This window comes from Scomber scombrus, chromosome 12 (genome assembly GCF_963691925.1).
Source record: "Scomber scombrus chromosome 12, fScoSco1.1, whole genome shotgun sequence".
NCBI classification, from domain to species: domain Eukaryota; kingdom Metazoa; phylum Chordata; class Actinopteri; order Scombriformes; family Scombridae; genus Scomber; species Scomber scombrus.
In genome coordinates, this window is record NC_084981.1 from 813,842 (window position 1) to 829,162 (window position 15,321).

A 15,321-nucleotide genomic window follows, 5' to 3' on the forward strand; every position below is an offset into this window, starting at 1 on the left:
ATATTGGTACTGCTACCAATGTTTCCTACTCAATCTCTCCATTTACTTCCTTCCGTGATTACCTTTTTCATACTAATTTGCAGTTGAACTCGTCTCCCTGGTGACAGATGACATATCAGTCAACGAAACGTCATTTTAGATTGACGATAGAAAGAGCCAATTGAGAAGCGACTACATTCATGAATGGACCAATGGCAGAGAGCTAATGCAATCCAATGCAACAATTGTATAAGTTTTGCTGGACTTGTTTTTGTTTGGGTTGGCCTTTGAGGCCGACATTTTGACAACAATGTGACGGTTAATGTATACTTTAGTGGTTAAGAGGTATACGTTTCTGATATTCTGGCAATGGGGTCACTGACGTCCAACGTAGGAGAAGAAAATTCATCGACGGCAGCCACAGTGGCAGAGGTAACAGTTAGCAACAGTTTAGCTGTTAGCTAACATTACGCTAGCTTCGGCTAATTTGTTACATTAGTTATATTAACCTGATGTTGACTGGCCAAATAACCGTCTTTTCATACTGTGGTTGTAGGCTACAGGTTTTTGGGTTGAATTGTAAAAGCTTCTTGAAGGCCAGTGTCAGTTTGCACTGCTGTTAAAATAAAAAGTGCTAGTCCAAAGGCTAACTGTGGAAACGTTAGCAGGGATGGGTGATGGCACTTGTTTCGATTTCCTGATAACATTAAATAATACTGACGGATTGTTTATATTTTACCGTGATTCCTTAGCCTGCTTGGACTGTCATATAGGATGTACGACAGACCCAACCCATAGCTGTAACAGCTGTAATGTTACTTATTATTGCAAACGATTGCTGAAATATAACTACATGTAACTGCTACTCATTGGATTAAAGTAGCTAGCGTTACATGGCGTCTTTTTCACTCAAAGATCCGCAGTGAAAAAACTCATTGGTTACGTCCTTCAACTGTAGTGATAGCTGTCGTGTTGTTGGTGATCCCCAGGGCCATACAAACAGACCTACAGCATACACTACTGTGCTATAACGTGACCCTACCGAAATATATGTTAGATAACAGACATAATACAGCATCGGCAATATAGCTGACATTCCAAACGTTCACATAATCTGACTGAAAACGACAGAGATTTCAATACATCGAAGATTGATGCATCAGTCGTTCATGTTAGCATTTGTTGGGACAAATAGGTCTGTAATATTTGCAACTGTCAAATCTGGAAAACAGTGACAAATTAAAGTGACTAGGAATGTGCCGGTAACAAATGTTCCCACTTTAATAATCATAGTTGAAACAAATATCAAGGTAAATGGTTTTATCACGATAATCACGATTCCTGAAATCGTAATATTAGTGCTGAACCATAATTAAATTACTTAAAGTTCACACCATGATTGCCTTGGTTTGTTTTAGTTAGTTATTGCAACTTTGTTGGACAAATAAAAAACGTCAAAAACAGGTTAAACTCTGTAAATTAAAATTAGGTTGTTCAAAGTTGAGAGGAAATCAGTTTAAATACAGCATCTGTGTCTCTTAGATTATACACAATAGCTCATATTTGGAAATTCATTAATTTTTCCTAATGAAATTGATCGGTTGATTCCTGGAGTGCAAGGACTTTGTAGTAAGTGTTGTCTTCAAGTGTTAACATTTTAACTCAATTCTAGAACGCAGAAAAAGTGACTTTGAAATCTAATCAAACTGACTGGCAACCTGTCTTACTTGTCTCAGAAGACAGGAATCTTTAAAAATAGTATTTTCTTCCAGCGGATTACACTGCTGCACATAGATCTGGTATTTTTATGTATGAAGAGTTTGCTCCTGAGGTCAGACTGTTGCAGCAGTGTTTACCTGACATCTCATGCCAGAGTCTCTGATCAGTTAGATCCAGGCCATTTCTGGATGTTGATATCATATTTTAAGACATTGAGGTTAGACTTGAAACGATTGGTGAACTTTTCTGATAATGGATTAATCATTAGGTAGGTGAGGGCAGGGTGACATGATACATTTTTCTTTCTTTCTCTATTTCCTTTTCTCTTCTTTCCTTTAAAGAACGTTATTTTACATGTCGTTGTTTTAACATCAACCTACCCCAGGGACTAAAGATGGAAATTAGCCACTGTATTGTATTTACATGTTAATGTTTTTTCATCAATATGCATTGTCCCTGTCTTTTAGATAAAAATAAATCTAAAAATCTAAATTTACTGTATTTTTATTTCACACCTTCAGTAAAACTTGTTTTTGTAAAATATTTGCATCACAGGGGAAGTGTGTTGTTATGCTTTGATCCTATAACAATGGTGTTTATAACAAAACTTGACATGTTGCACACACAGTATGTACAGTGCACTGTAAGGACACTAAGTGTTTGATAATATTTATAATCAAATATTTTTTTAAAAGATTTTAAATAGTATGTGGCTGTTGTCTTGTAAATGATATGATGGAAGATTTCAGACGTTTGCAAAACATTTAATCTCACTGGTTTATAATGTGCTTGTGATTTAAGTGTTGTGGTTAGTAATATAAAGGTGCATGTCTTGTTGTCACTGTATCCTAATGCTGTATGTTGTTTCCTTAGCATTCTCAATGCCATGTGTAACAGAGTAGAGTGTTTGTGTCGTTCCAGGTTAAGTTGGTGTGTCTGGGAGTAAACAACCAGAGCTACATATGTGAGTCGGGTCATTGCTGTGGAGAGACGCAGTGCTGCAGCTACTACTATGAACTGTGGTGTGAGTTACCCAACTCTACTTCATTCATTCTCTGAGTTTTTTCTTCTTCGTCATGCTACTTATATATAAATAGCATACAACAGGATTACACAAAACTAAGCACATAACTTTGTCTGTAAATTTATGCTGCGCTGGCTTGTATTATGAGAAGCTACATTTTATAGTAAAGAAAGTTTGAAATGCAGTAAAAGGAAGGAAATAGAACGAGGAGCTGATGTTTCATAAAGGTCAGGAATTGTACCAGTTTACAGTTTGTGCTGCTTCCTGGCTGTCCAGTTGTCTCTCATGTTACAAAAGCTTACGTGCCATTTTAATAAATACTCCCAGGCTTTCACAGCACTCACTGGTCTTTTTTAAATTTAAACATTCCTTTTGTAACTCAAGTTTTTTGATTAAAAAAAGAACAACATAGCCAGACAGTGGCAATAGTCAAAGATTGAATACCTAACAGTTTTAAACCAGTGAAGTGCTGTTAATAGTAACAAAGACAGTGTGTCAGATATCACAATGTTTTGTGCATTGAGCTAATTGAGTGTCAAAACTCCCTCTGAAAGTTGGCATGTTAAGTAAAATAAAATTGTTTTTACTTTATTCAGCTAAACTTTTTGTACTGCTGTTTGTGTCACAACAGGAGTAAAAAGCAGTACAACTGAGAAGTTTGGCTTACTTTGTCATAGGGGTGGAACGCTTCACAAAATCCATGGTTCGGTTCATATTACGGTTTTGGGGTCACGGTTTTCGGTTCGGTTTATGTTGCTCTTGCTGGGGCAATACAACAGCTCTGCTATAAATTCTGCTTTTTTTGAAGTTTATACATTTTCAGTTTTTGTTGACATTGTCAAAAAAGTGATAATTCTACTTTGTTTATTACTGAGGTTGTACTAAGTGGTGGTGGTGTACTTGGGTGCATTACATTGATTGGTGTTCCTAATATTTTGCCCTCCTCATGTATGTTAATGGAGTGGACAAAATATTAGGAACACTTTTCAATATAATGCATCCTAATACACCACAATCACTCAATAATGAACATAAAGCAGAATTTTCACCTTCTTGAAAATGTATAAGCTTCATAAATGTAGAATTTATAGTAGAGCTGCTGTATTGGATTACATTAGATTACACAGGTTAAACCATTGAGTCTATCTTATATAGTTAACTTATTCTCTGAACTATATTTTATAGTAATTACAAGTTATATAGTATTATACAGTTAAGTAGTGATATTCAGTTTCAGTAGCATCATGTTTGTGTTGAATCTGCGTCACTCTCTCTCTTCAGGTCTGGCGAATGAGAAACATCTGAGTGACTTAAAATTGGCGTTTTGTAACATCAGCTGATAAAACACGCAGCACCGCAGCATTTTACACATTGCGCCGTTAATATCACCTGTTTAGTTGGAGCCGTTCATATACTCTGAGCCGGTTAGCCTGAAACTTGTTACTATAGTAACGTCACAGTTACCTGTCTGAGGATTAACGTTGTTAATGTTGACATCACATGGCGCTGTCATTAGTTTTTCGGGCTCCGTTGTTTTTTTCTGAGCAGGTTCTGCCTCAGATGTTGTAGATTTATGTTTTAACCAGTGGTCTGTGTTTGTTTCCTTAAAATTAATATCACTGTTAGCTTGTCTGTGTTATGCTAGCGGGAGGTACAGAGAGAGCTACAGGTGTGTTCAGGGTCGAAGTCAGACAGTCGGACACAGCAGTTCCGGCCAGACGTCCTGCAGTAAGCACCGCTGCAGACGTTGGTTGAACATTAATATACATCGCTGTAAATGTGTTTCCCGCATTATAAGTGTTGGATTTGCAGGAATCAATTAAATTTTGCGCAATACCCGCAATCCCGCGCTAAAATTCAGGCCATGTAAAGTATCAAAAAGTAGTTGGAAAAAAGTAGAAGCTCAGATTTTAACAGTGATATCAAAAGTTTTAGCTGATACAGAGTCTGACTTTGTACAATTTGTCAGGATGTCTATCAATTCAACATCATTATCAATATCATTATTATTATTATAAGATCAATATAATTTTGCGGCATGTTCTGTGGGCTCCCTGCAGGGTTCTGGTTGGTGTGGACTCTGATCATTATTCTGACATGCTGCTGTGTGTGTCAGCACTGGCGTTCTAAGCAGCGCTTCCAGCAACAGCGCCGGCAGAACGAGATCAACCTCATTGCCTACAGAGAGGCTCACAACAACTCTCACTTACCCCTCTATCTCCGTAAGTAGCTGTGGCATGCTGCTGCCTCTGCACATTCCACACATAGTCTCTATCTCTCAGACATATTAGCAACCACACATCAAACATGTTTTTAAATAGAATTTGAAGTAGATGAATCTGTCAAACTAAAACACCATCCCCTGTGCCACTGCCAAATGACAGCTCCATTGATACAACCTGCACAGTTAGGACTGGTGCTGACCCAGCTCCTACTACACAACATTCACACACACAAACAGACAAGACTGAACATGCATTTAAACCTTATTTGACTATTTCACTATTGGTCTCTAGATACACACACATCACTTAACCGCTATACCAGAGACTTTACCAGACCTTGTATGAGTCTTTGTGTTAAACAACATATATCATTGTTGAAACACTGTTTATATGCTGAAGAGTCAGTGTAGATGGTGAAACTTAATAACCTTATGGTGCACCCCTTCTAAAGTTGTGTTCCTTATCTCTTCATTCATATGTTTTCAAAAAACATTCATTGACCTTCAAAACATCTATAGCCAGTTATAGCCTTCCATGGCATTTAGAATCACATTAAATGCGTCCAATGAAACCAGCTCCTGAAGTTCAGGTAATTTTGCAACTGTGTCCAAGCCAAGGGTGTATACTTACACACCCTTTTTCATAATTCAGTATGGACTTTAGGGACACTTAGTAGGAAGACAAGTCCTGGGAGCAAAGATAATAACTTCCCATCCTTTTTGTAGGATGTTGATCCATGGAGGGAAGCAGTCCAACAATAGCCCTATAAATAAGAATATGCCAATGGTTAAGTCTACGGGTGGAAAAGGCAGACCATAGAACCTGAGCACACAAAAAGCAATGGTGTGATTTGTAATAAATCTCAGTGCTATATGGTAGACAGTATCCAGCACGTGTTGGCATTGCAGAGATGCATGGATGTATATAACGTCACTGTAGTCCATTATAGCAACAACTCTCTTTTTGGCCTTTGTCAATTTCCAAATTCAACTTTAGTTTTTCACTATTTGTTTACCAGTTGCTGAATGTGAGGCTTAAATGAGAGAGAATCATCAATTATAATTCCAAGGTACTTGTATTGAGTTTTGTTATGTCAGCATTCAAAGCTAATTTTGGATAATTGCATTTGTGATATTTTGATTGCAACTGAATAGGAGTGGTCTTAGGACTGATCCCTGGAGCATGCCCATTAGTAAACTAAGGGAGCTAGAAGTGACACTGATATCTACCTGATAGATCATCTTCAAACCAGACATTTTGCTCTTATAGTCCTATACTGAAGTCTTTGCTTTAACATTGCATAATCCACAGTATCAGATGCCTTAGATAAGTGAATACAAATTGCCCGCACAATGTTTCTTGTTGTCTAGAGATTAGATCAAATCATTTACAACTTTTAAGGCTGCTGTAGTTGTGCTGTCTTTATTCCTTAAACCAGATTGAAAATCGGATTTGATATTGTTAGCAGATACAGACACACACAAGGGATTCCAAAACCTCAACTAGAACAGAGAATTTGAAGATGGGTCTATCATTGTTTTGGACAGTAGGGTCAATAGGACAGTAGGGTATTTATATTGATTTAGGAAGTTCTTCCAAATGTGTTAGCACACAGTCACTTATTTACACATGGGCCTACAGTACACAGAGCTACATTAGCATCCATTTTGAGTAGTGTTTGTGCCCCCCTGATGAATATAAGTACAATATTCACCCGCCTCCTTTTAGCTCTGGTTTGTTCTCCATCAACTAATCAGTTGTAAAATGTTCCAAATTCCAATATGATCATTGGCTGCTGAGAGCTGGAAAACCAGAACAATCAGATAAAAGAAGTTAAAACAGATATAGAGCTAAGTAGAACTGTAGAGCTAATCACAATTCTCTGTGGGTTAATTACTTAGACCAACCCACGTCCACAGTACTTGTCATTTGATTCAGTGTTGTTGTCACACACTGCCCAGTACTGATCACTGATGTACAGTGTGCACGATTTTTGATCCTATATGCCTGTCACTAAAGCTTTATGTTGTGCAAGAAACTTTGGAAATTGCAATCTATCCTTTTTTTTTTTTGTTAAACAAAGAATCTCATTGAGATACTAATGTCTTCTTCAAGAGACCTGTGTACAAAAAGTTCACACATACAGATAGATAAACAGACAATAAATAATTCAGACATACATGTCTGATAATGTGAAAAAGTATTGATTGGTGTAGCTTTAAACTCTACAATTGTGTTCTTTGTGATGGTGAGGAATAGAATGTAAAGTAGAAACACTGTAAATTAATAGTGTTTGGCTCTCTGTCAGCCAGCTCTTCATTGTATCTGACTAGGAATGACTGAGGCACATCATGATACACTTGTCATTTTTATGCTTCTCTGTTGTCATTTTCCAGGATTCCTACCCACCTACCTGCTGCCAGCCTATGAAGAGGTAGTTGATCGCCCGGCTACGCCTCCACCACCCTATACCCCTCTCCAGTCTGCACTTCCACCTACAGACCCACCTGATGAATCACCCTGCCCACAGTCAGCTTTCTCCATCCCCAGTGATGCTGATGCAGAGCACCATGCTACTCCAGAGGCCCACCCACACTGCGCTTACAACCACAACAAGGACTCAACGCCGGGCAGGTACCGGCGTTTCACTGGGGATTCTGGAATTGAAGTGTGCGATGGCCAGGAACTGTGGGATCAGCACAGCCTTTTAGAAAGAGAAGAAGAGACAGAGGAAGAGGGGGTTGGGCAAATGGATCGCTGTAGTCCCGTCTGTGATCACTGTAGTCCCCAGACCTGTGAACACAGCCATATTAGTGATGTAGTCATCAGTGAAAGCACAGGTGGACATACAGTTGTGGATACAGAGCCACCGTCTCTTAGGTAATCTGAAACAAATCTGTGCAGCAATAGCTGATGCAATATTCTACCTTTGGTGCTCAGGGGTTTGGTCCTTATGTACATGTATAAGTTTTACTAACACCAGTTTGTGTGTGTGACAGGTCTGGAGACAAATGTAAGGTACAACTAAACAATTTCCAAGAATTTAAAGCAACATTATCAACTTAGCAACTTTGGATTCTTCTGAGGTTGAAAGTGTGATTTTCAGCAAGCTTACCCCTCTTCACTTTTACACATGTACAGCTTATCTTGATGAGATGGCTGTTTTAAAATGGCATGACGGCTGATGCAACACTATCTTATGTAGAAATGGATATAATAGATCTGCTGGCTGTAAGCAGAACTGATGTTCATATTTTTCATGTTTACCTTCACAGTTCTCTCTTTTTCTATCTTTGTTTAGTTGTTCTTGTAGTTACAACACTTCCACATACCTTAAAGGGCTTATGCTCTGTCTCAGACTGCAGCAGTTTACTAGTAAAGTAGCTGTGAGGGTTGGGCAATATTACCATGTACACTACCAGTCAAAAGTTTTAGAACACCCCAATTTTTCCAGTTTTTTTATTGAAAACATGTTTTCAAGCTTACCATCTTGTTTTTTTCCCCTAAGGTAGTTGTGTCATAGCTTGGACTTATGTTTTGGGTCATTATCTTGCTGTAGGATGAACCCCTGACCAACTACGTGTATACCAGAGGGTACTGCATGGCATCGCTGCAGAATGCTGTGGTAGCCGACCCTGGATCCAGAAAAACAGCCCCAGACCATCATGCTTCCTCCTCCATGTTTGACAGTTAATGTCACACACTGAGGAACCATCCTTTCTACTCAACGGCGTACAAAACTCCTGCGTGATGAACAGAATATTTTAAAACTTGATTCATCAGTCCATAAAAGCTTCTTCCAGTCTTTAGTAGTCCATTGGTGGTGTTTCGTGGCCCAGGCAAGCCTCTTTTTCTTATTCTGACTCTTAGCAATGGCTTTCTAGCTGCAACTCGACCTGTCAAACCTGCAACTGGAAGTCTTCTCTTCACAGTTGAAACTGAGACTTGCTTACTACGACCACTATGAAGCTGTGCTTGAAGCTGTTGTCCTGTGAGCCGCCTATCACGCAAGCTGTTGACTCTCAGAAACTTGTCTTCTGACTCTGTTGTTGCTTTGGGTCTGCCAGACCTCTTCCTGACAGAGTTTCCCCCAGTTTATGAGTGCTTTTTGAAGGAAACTGTACTCACTGACACCTTGACTTTCTTCGCAAGTGTTTTCGTATAATTTTCAGTTTTGGGTAACCTTACTTTTTTTTTTTACCTCTGGCAGTTCACTACTTACCTTTATATCATTTCAAGCTATTCATTGGACTTGAACTGCTTGAATTTTAATTTAAAAAATGGAAAAATTGGGGTGTTCTAAAACTTTTGACCGTTAGTGTATATTGGCATTGTCAACCTGGACAGCTGTGACCTGACAAGCCAATCCACATTTCTCATGTGGCTTTTTTATTTTGTGATAATTCCCCCCCACAGATCCAGACAGAAAATGTTTTTGTTTTTTGAAAGGTAAAGGATTTCCAGTGATGCAAAGCAAGCAAACAGGATATTGTGAAAACTCCAATCATGCTGAAATGCCCAGTATAAAAAAAAAGTTTTTAAGAACCATAAGATTGTATTGAAGACCTGTGGACAACCAACAACATATTGTTGCCTTATCATGAGCATATTTGTACAGTGCTCCAATTTGCAAGGGATACGTTTTTTAGTTATCAGTTTTAATAAACTCTTGTATGAGTCTCCAGTCACCTAACACATAACCCGGGTGAGGCATTTTTGTACCAGGCAATAGCGTCGTAATGTGTATCTTCATGTAGCCTATGTTTAGGTGAACTTAATCAAAGCTCTGGAGGCTCTTTGGTTCAGAGTAACCCTCCAGTGTACCCAGTGATAGATTGATCATCATTTAATCAATGTGTTATTATGCAAAATATGTTTTTTACTTGTAGTTTGCCAAAAGAAGTTTCACACATCAGCTCTGGATTAAATACTGCAGAAAGCTGTTCCTGAATGAAGAACTATAGATTTGAGACATATTAAATATCTAAACATACCACAATCAGGATGTTTTTGCAGTGAAGATGTACTGAATGTGGACTGAAACTGCTCACAATCTTACAGTTTTGTGTTGTAGATTGTTGATTGTACTCCACACGTGTGTGTGTGTACATAAAGGGAATGACTGACGTATTGCAGCTCTTGGAAACACTCCGTGTGGAAATGTATCAGACTGTTGGGAAGCTGGCAGTGAAAACCAAACTTTATTGTGCACTGAGGGAACTTTTCTACAGTTGAGTCAGTTGAGCACTTTTCTACATATGCAGCATTGTACAGTGGTCCACTATACCTGCTGCTACACTCTTATGCTCTTTATTATCTGCTCAATTAAATAATATTTTTCTGTCACATTTTGTATGAAATATGGTTATTAAAAGTTATGGGGAACAACAAACTGTGTTTTGGCAGGATAAAAAACTGTTTTATTGATGAAATCAAATACTTGAAAATCTAGAATAAATAATTACCCTAACCCTAACCCTAACCCATTACACACACTGTACAAACACAGACCGTCAGAACCGAGCACGTCGCCCTGGGTAAAGCAAAGTCACACACACACAACGTCACCTGCGGTGTACCTCAGGGCTCGGAGCTAGGCCCCACCCTCTTCACCCTCTACCTGCTCCCCCTGGGCAATGTCATTAGCAGGCATGGTATATCCTACCATTGTTATGCTGATGACACACAGCTCTACATAAGGACAACCCCCACTTCTTCTGACCCCCTGCCAAAATCCACACAGACCACCTGCCTGGAGGAGATAGAGGCGTGGATGGAGCTCAACTTTCTGCAGCTAAACAGTTCCAAAACGCAAGCCATCCTAGTTGGCACACCACATCAGCTTCGCTCTTCCACCATCACCAGTATCACCTTCTCTGGCCAAAACATCCCCCTTTCCATATCTGTCACCAACCTGGGTGTTAATGTTCTGTAATTTCCCAGCTTGGGATGAAGAAAGTATATCTATCTATCTTAAAATGGACCCTCAACTCAGCTTTGACACCCACATCAAACACCTCTGTAAAACATCTTTCTACCACCTCAGGAACATCGCCAAACTCCGTCCAACACTCACCCTGGCAGATGCAGAGAAGCTCATCCATGCCTTTGTCTCCTCTAGACTGGACTACTGTAATGCACTCCTCATCGGGATCTCTGGCAAGAGCATCCAGAGACTGCAGTACATCCAGAACAGCGCTGCCAAGATCCCGATGATGACAACTGACAAGCAACATGCAGTGAATGATATGTTTATGGGGGATCTTCGGCCAGAAGACCACATACCTGAGAAAGAGAAAAGAGACCAGAGAAAAGGTCATTAGAACTGAAACCAATGCTTTCTTGAGAAATATCCCTTATTAGGCCTTTTCCCATCATTATTGATAGTGCTGCAGACTCACTGAGAGCAACTCTGGACTCCATCGCTCCTTTAAAAAAGAAGATAACAGCTCTGTGGTATAATTCTCAAACTAGACAATTAAAGCAAACTTCACGAAAATTAGAAAGAATATGGCACTCCACCAAACTAGAAGAATCTCACTTAGCCTGGCAAGACAGTCTTAAAACATATAAGAAGGCCCTCTGTAACACCATCACTTTTACTCATCACTTTTCAGCATTTTGGCTAAACTGACAAATGGTTTATGTGTTTTGTGTCGCGTATAAAACGAAGTCACGGTAGTTTCGCGGAGCCGTGCTATGACGACCCCGCCCACGTTGAGTAGGTACTTTTTGTAATGGAAAAGGTCTGTTCTGGAACCGTACCGAGTCGAGGCGAGTCGTGCTGGAACTCTGTAGTGGAAAAGCGCCATTCGATCTTAGTGCTGCCTTCTACACTATTGATCATCAAATCCTGTTACGGAGACTTGAACATTTAATTGGCATTAAAGGAACAGCATTAAACTGGTTTAAATCGTATTTATCAGATAGATTTCAGTTTGTAAATGTTAATGATAAATCCTCCATGCAAACAAAATATAGACATGGTGTTCTTCAGGGTTCAGTGCTTGGACCAATACTATTCTCCTTATATATGCTTCCTTTAGGTAACATTATTCAGAAACACTCAATACATCTATTATTATTATTATATCTATCAATAAAGCCTAATGCAATCAACCAGTTAACTAAACTACAAACATGTATTAAGGACATAAAGGCCTGGATGACCTGTAACTTCCTGCTATTAAACTCAGTTATTGTGCTTGGCCCTAAACACCTCAGAAACACATTATCTAATGATATAACTACTCTGGATGGCATTACTTTGGCCTCCAGTACTACTGTAAGGAACCTAGGAGTTATATTTGACCAGGATCTGTCCTTTAATTCCCATATAAAACTAATTTCAAGGACTGCCTATTTTCATCTGCGTAATATTACAAAAATCAGACACATCCTGTCTCAAAATAATGCTGAAGAACTAGTCCATGCATTTGTTACTTCTAGGCTGGATTATTGTAATTCATTATTATCTGGCTGCCCTAACAACTCATTAAAGACTCTCTCCAGAAAGAGAGATCACATTACTCCTATTTTGGCTTCACTGCATTGGCTTCCCGTAAAATCTAGAATAGAATTTAAAATCCTTCTCCTCACTTTTAAAGCTCTTAATGGTCAGGCTCCATCATATCTTAAAGAGCTTATAGTACCTTATGTACCTACCAGAACACTGCGCTCCCAGAACGCAGGCTTACTTGTGGTTCCTAGTATCTCTAAAAGTAGAATGGGAGGCAGAGCCTTCAGTTATCATGCTCCTCTCCTGTGGAACCATCTCCCAGATTCGGTCCGGAGGGCAGACACCCTCTCTACTTTTAAGAGTAGGCTTAAAACTTTCCTTTTTGATAAAGCTTATAGTTAGCAAGCTCCTAGTTTATGCTGCTATAGGCTTAGACTGCCGGAGGACTCCCATGATGCACTGAGCTCCTCTCTCCTCCTCTCTCTCTCTATCCATCTATCTATATCCATTAACATTCATGTACTATTAATGCATTCAATAACCTAAACTTCTTCCCCGGAGTTGTCTGTGCTTTCTCGTCTCACAGGTAATCTGGGCCTGTAGACGTCCGGATGACAGATTCCAGTCCCGGACCTTCTAGCTTCAATGTTGATTTTCAGTGTGCTTCTCTCTTAATGTTGATTTTTCAATGTGTTTCTCTCTCCTATCCTTTCTCTCTCTCCTCTCTACCCCAACCGGTTGAGGCAGATGGCCTGGGCAGTCATCTCAAGACACTTTACACATAGTCATAGAGCAGGTCTAGACTGTACTCTTCAAGTTTAATTTTAAAGCGACCCAACATTCCCACATGAGCAAGCACTTGGCGACAGTGGCAAGAAAAAACTCCCTTTTAATGGGAAGAAACCTCAGGCAGAACCAGGCTCAAAGTGGACCTTTAAACTTGAAGAGTACAGTCTAGACCTGCTCTATGACTATGTGTAAAGTGTCTTGAGATGACTTTTGTTTGGATTTGGCACTATATAAATAAAGATTGATGATGATTGATGAGTTCATGGAAGATCATCTTCAGGTATGATTTTTGGCTGCTCCAGAGGTCATCTTATGATAACTTTTTCCAAGTTTTGTTTATTCCACAATACACAATAATTCGGATACATGTTTAGAAGTAATTTGAACTTTTCAACTCATCAAAATGATGTTAAAATGTTCAAATGTTTTTATTTGTAAGAAAATGTTGGTATATCTTATTACTCCTACTTGGATTTTTTTCTACATGTTTAAAACAGATGCAGTGCCCCTTTTTGAAACATTTGTTGGTTAATGAAAAAGGAAATTGAACTAAAGGGGATAATTAAGTCCAGAAGATGGCAGTAAAGTCATCTAATGTAAAGGTGAGTACCACGGCTTCCGCGGGCTGCAGGAGAACTCGGAAGAAGACGGTGGGGAGGTGTGCGCATGCGTGATACAGTAAATCTTCTAAAAACAGGAGAAAGAGGGTAAGTGTTGTGCCTTTGTCAACAGTCAGTGTGTCTGTTAATAATACCACGATTGTAAAACAAGTTGTTACTATCACAGTTAAAATATAGAGCATATAGCCGCTTCAGTTATATTTAAATGCGCTGTTCTCAGACGTTTTTAATAAAGTTATATTAGCTGACTTAACAGTTAGATTTGTTAGCTGGCTAACTGTGAAGTTAGCTTCCTAATCGGCGTTAAAGGGAAAGACATCGTAGTAGAAGCTTTAACGGTGTTTAAACCCACTGTCACATTTATGAAAGCTTTGTTTGTCTTATGAAAAATGAACAAAGGGCGATTTGGCTGATATTTCTCCGTACAGACCACATCAGAGCAAGTCTAGGTCAAAAGCCACTTGGTCCAGTCGATTCTTGACTCACGTTAGATGATGAAGGAGACTCCAGAGATGTCACACAGAGAAGTCCATTTAACTGATCTTGTGGATAGAAATTCACAGCACGATTTTATTGTCCACTTTATTGGTTGTGGCCGTGTAGATCTCCTCTTTCTCACTTAAAACGAAGGAAGAAAAGTTATTTTCACCTTTTGAAATACAATCACACAATATCTTGATACTTTTTCTTCACTCCGTTTTTCTTTCAAATACAAAATGATTATTGTTCTCTCACCTTTCCTCAAACTGACCAGAAGTAGCCTATCAGTGAAATCTTTTTTCTTGTTTTAAGGCTCCTGCTATGATGTCTTTTCATAAGTGTAACTTAAGTGATGAAAAAACAAATTGGCTGCTAAATATCATTTATGTTTCTCTTTTAATCCCCACCACACACACACACACACACACACACACACACACACGCCCATATATGAAGCTAACCTGAACATGGAGTAAAACGGCTGGTTCCAGATGACATAACCTTCCAGCGACGTTAGAAAGATAATAGAAACCTAATGGAACAGTCACTTAGCTTGCTAATGTTAACTGTCAACAAGCTTCATCTGAAGTTACACTACCTTTACAGGGCACTGAGCTAACTTTAGTTTTGCCTCGATGTTCCAGCTCTTGCATGAAAGAAGCATTAAAGTTACGCTATACTCGGTTTACAAATCTGACGTATGTGATCTGCTATAAATGACTGTCAACTCATATTAAACTGTTGTTAAACCGTCAGACTCTATCAGAAACATCACTTTACAGTCTAAAGCAGACAGAGATAATCTTACACCCTTGACAATGTAGTCATATGTGTGTGAAATGTCCTCTTTGTGCTTCAACAGTGTTTGTCAGCTGATCCATGGTAGAGGGAGAGAAATACAGAGAGGAAATTTTGTACTAAAAAGAGAGTAGTAGATTTGTGGAATTGCTTTAAGAGCACATGTCGGCTCTTTGTAGCCGACATGGACAGGACGAGTAAGAAAAACTGTTACACAATACATTTGGA

At 39.1% G+C, this 15,321-nt stretch overlaps 1 protein-coding gene across 1 annotated transcript; it reads left to right on the forward strand.

The window, feature by feature from the left end:
• The first annotated feature begins 267 nt into the window (after nucleotides 1–267).
• On the forward strand, nucleotides 268–10,335 carry wbp1la (WW domain binding protein 1-like a). Its single transcript, XM_062430945.1, has 4 exons — nucleotides 268–411; nucleotides 2,620–2,722; nucleotides 4,783–4,944; nucleotides 7,344–10,335. The coding sequence occupies exons 1-4, from the start codon at nucleotides 349–351 to the stop codon at nucleotides 7,829–7,831; spliced, it is 816 nt and encodes a 271-aa protein (XP_062286929.1). The 5' UTR covers nucleotides 268–348; the 3' UTR covers nucleotides 7,832–10,335.
• Nucleotides 10,336–15,321: the final 4,986 nt, after the last annotated feature.

What these genes read in the sequence shown, in the direction of transcription:
- wbp1la (XM_062430945.1), top strand. Translation starts at nt 349, where the DNA reads ATGGGGTCACTGACGTCCAACGTAGGAGAAGAAAATTCATCGACGGCA. An exon ending in CGGCAGCCACAGTGGCAGAG is followed by an intron (nt 412 to 2,619) that starts GTAACAGTTAGC and finishes GTGTCGTTCCAG; the next exon opens with GTTAAGTTGGTGTGTCTGGG. An exon ending in TCACTTACCCCTCTATCTCC is followed by an intron (nt 4,945 to 7,343) that starts GTAAGTAGCTGT and finishes GTCATTTTCCAG; the next exon opens with GATTCCTACCCACCTACCTG.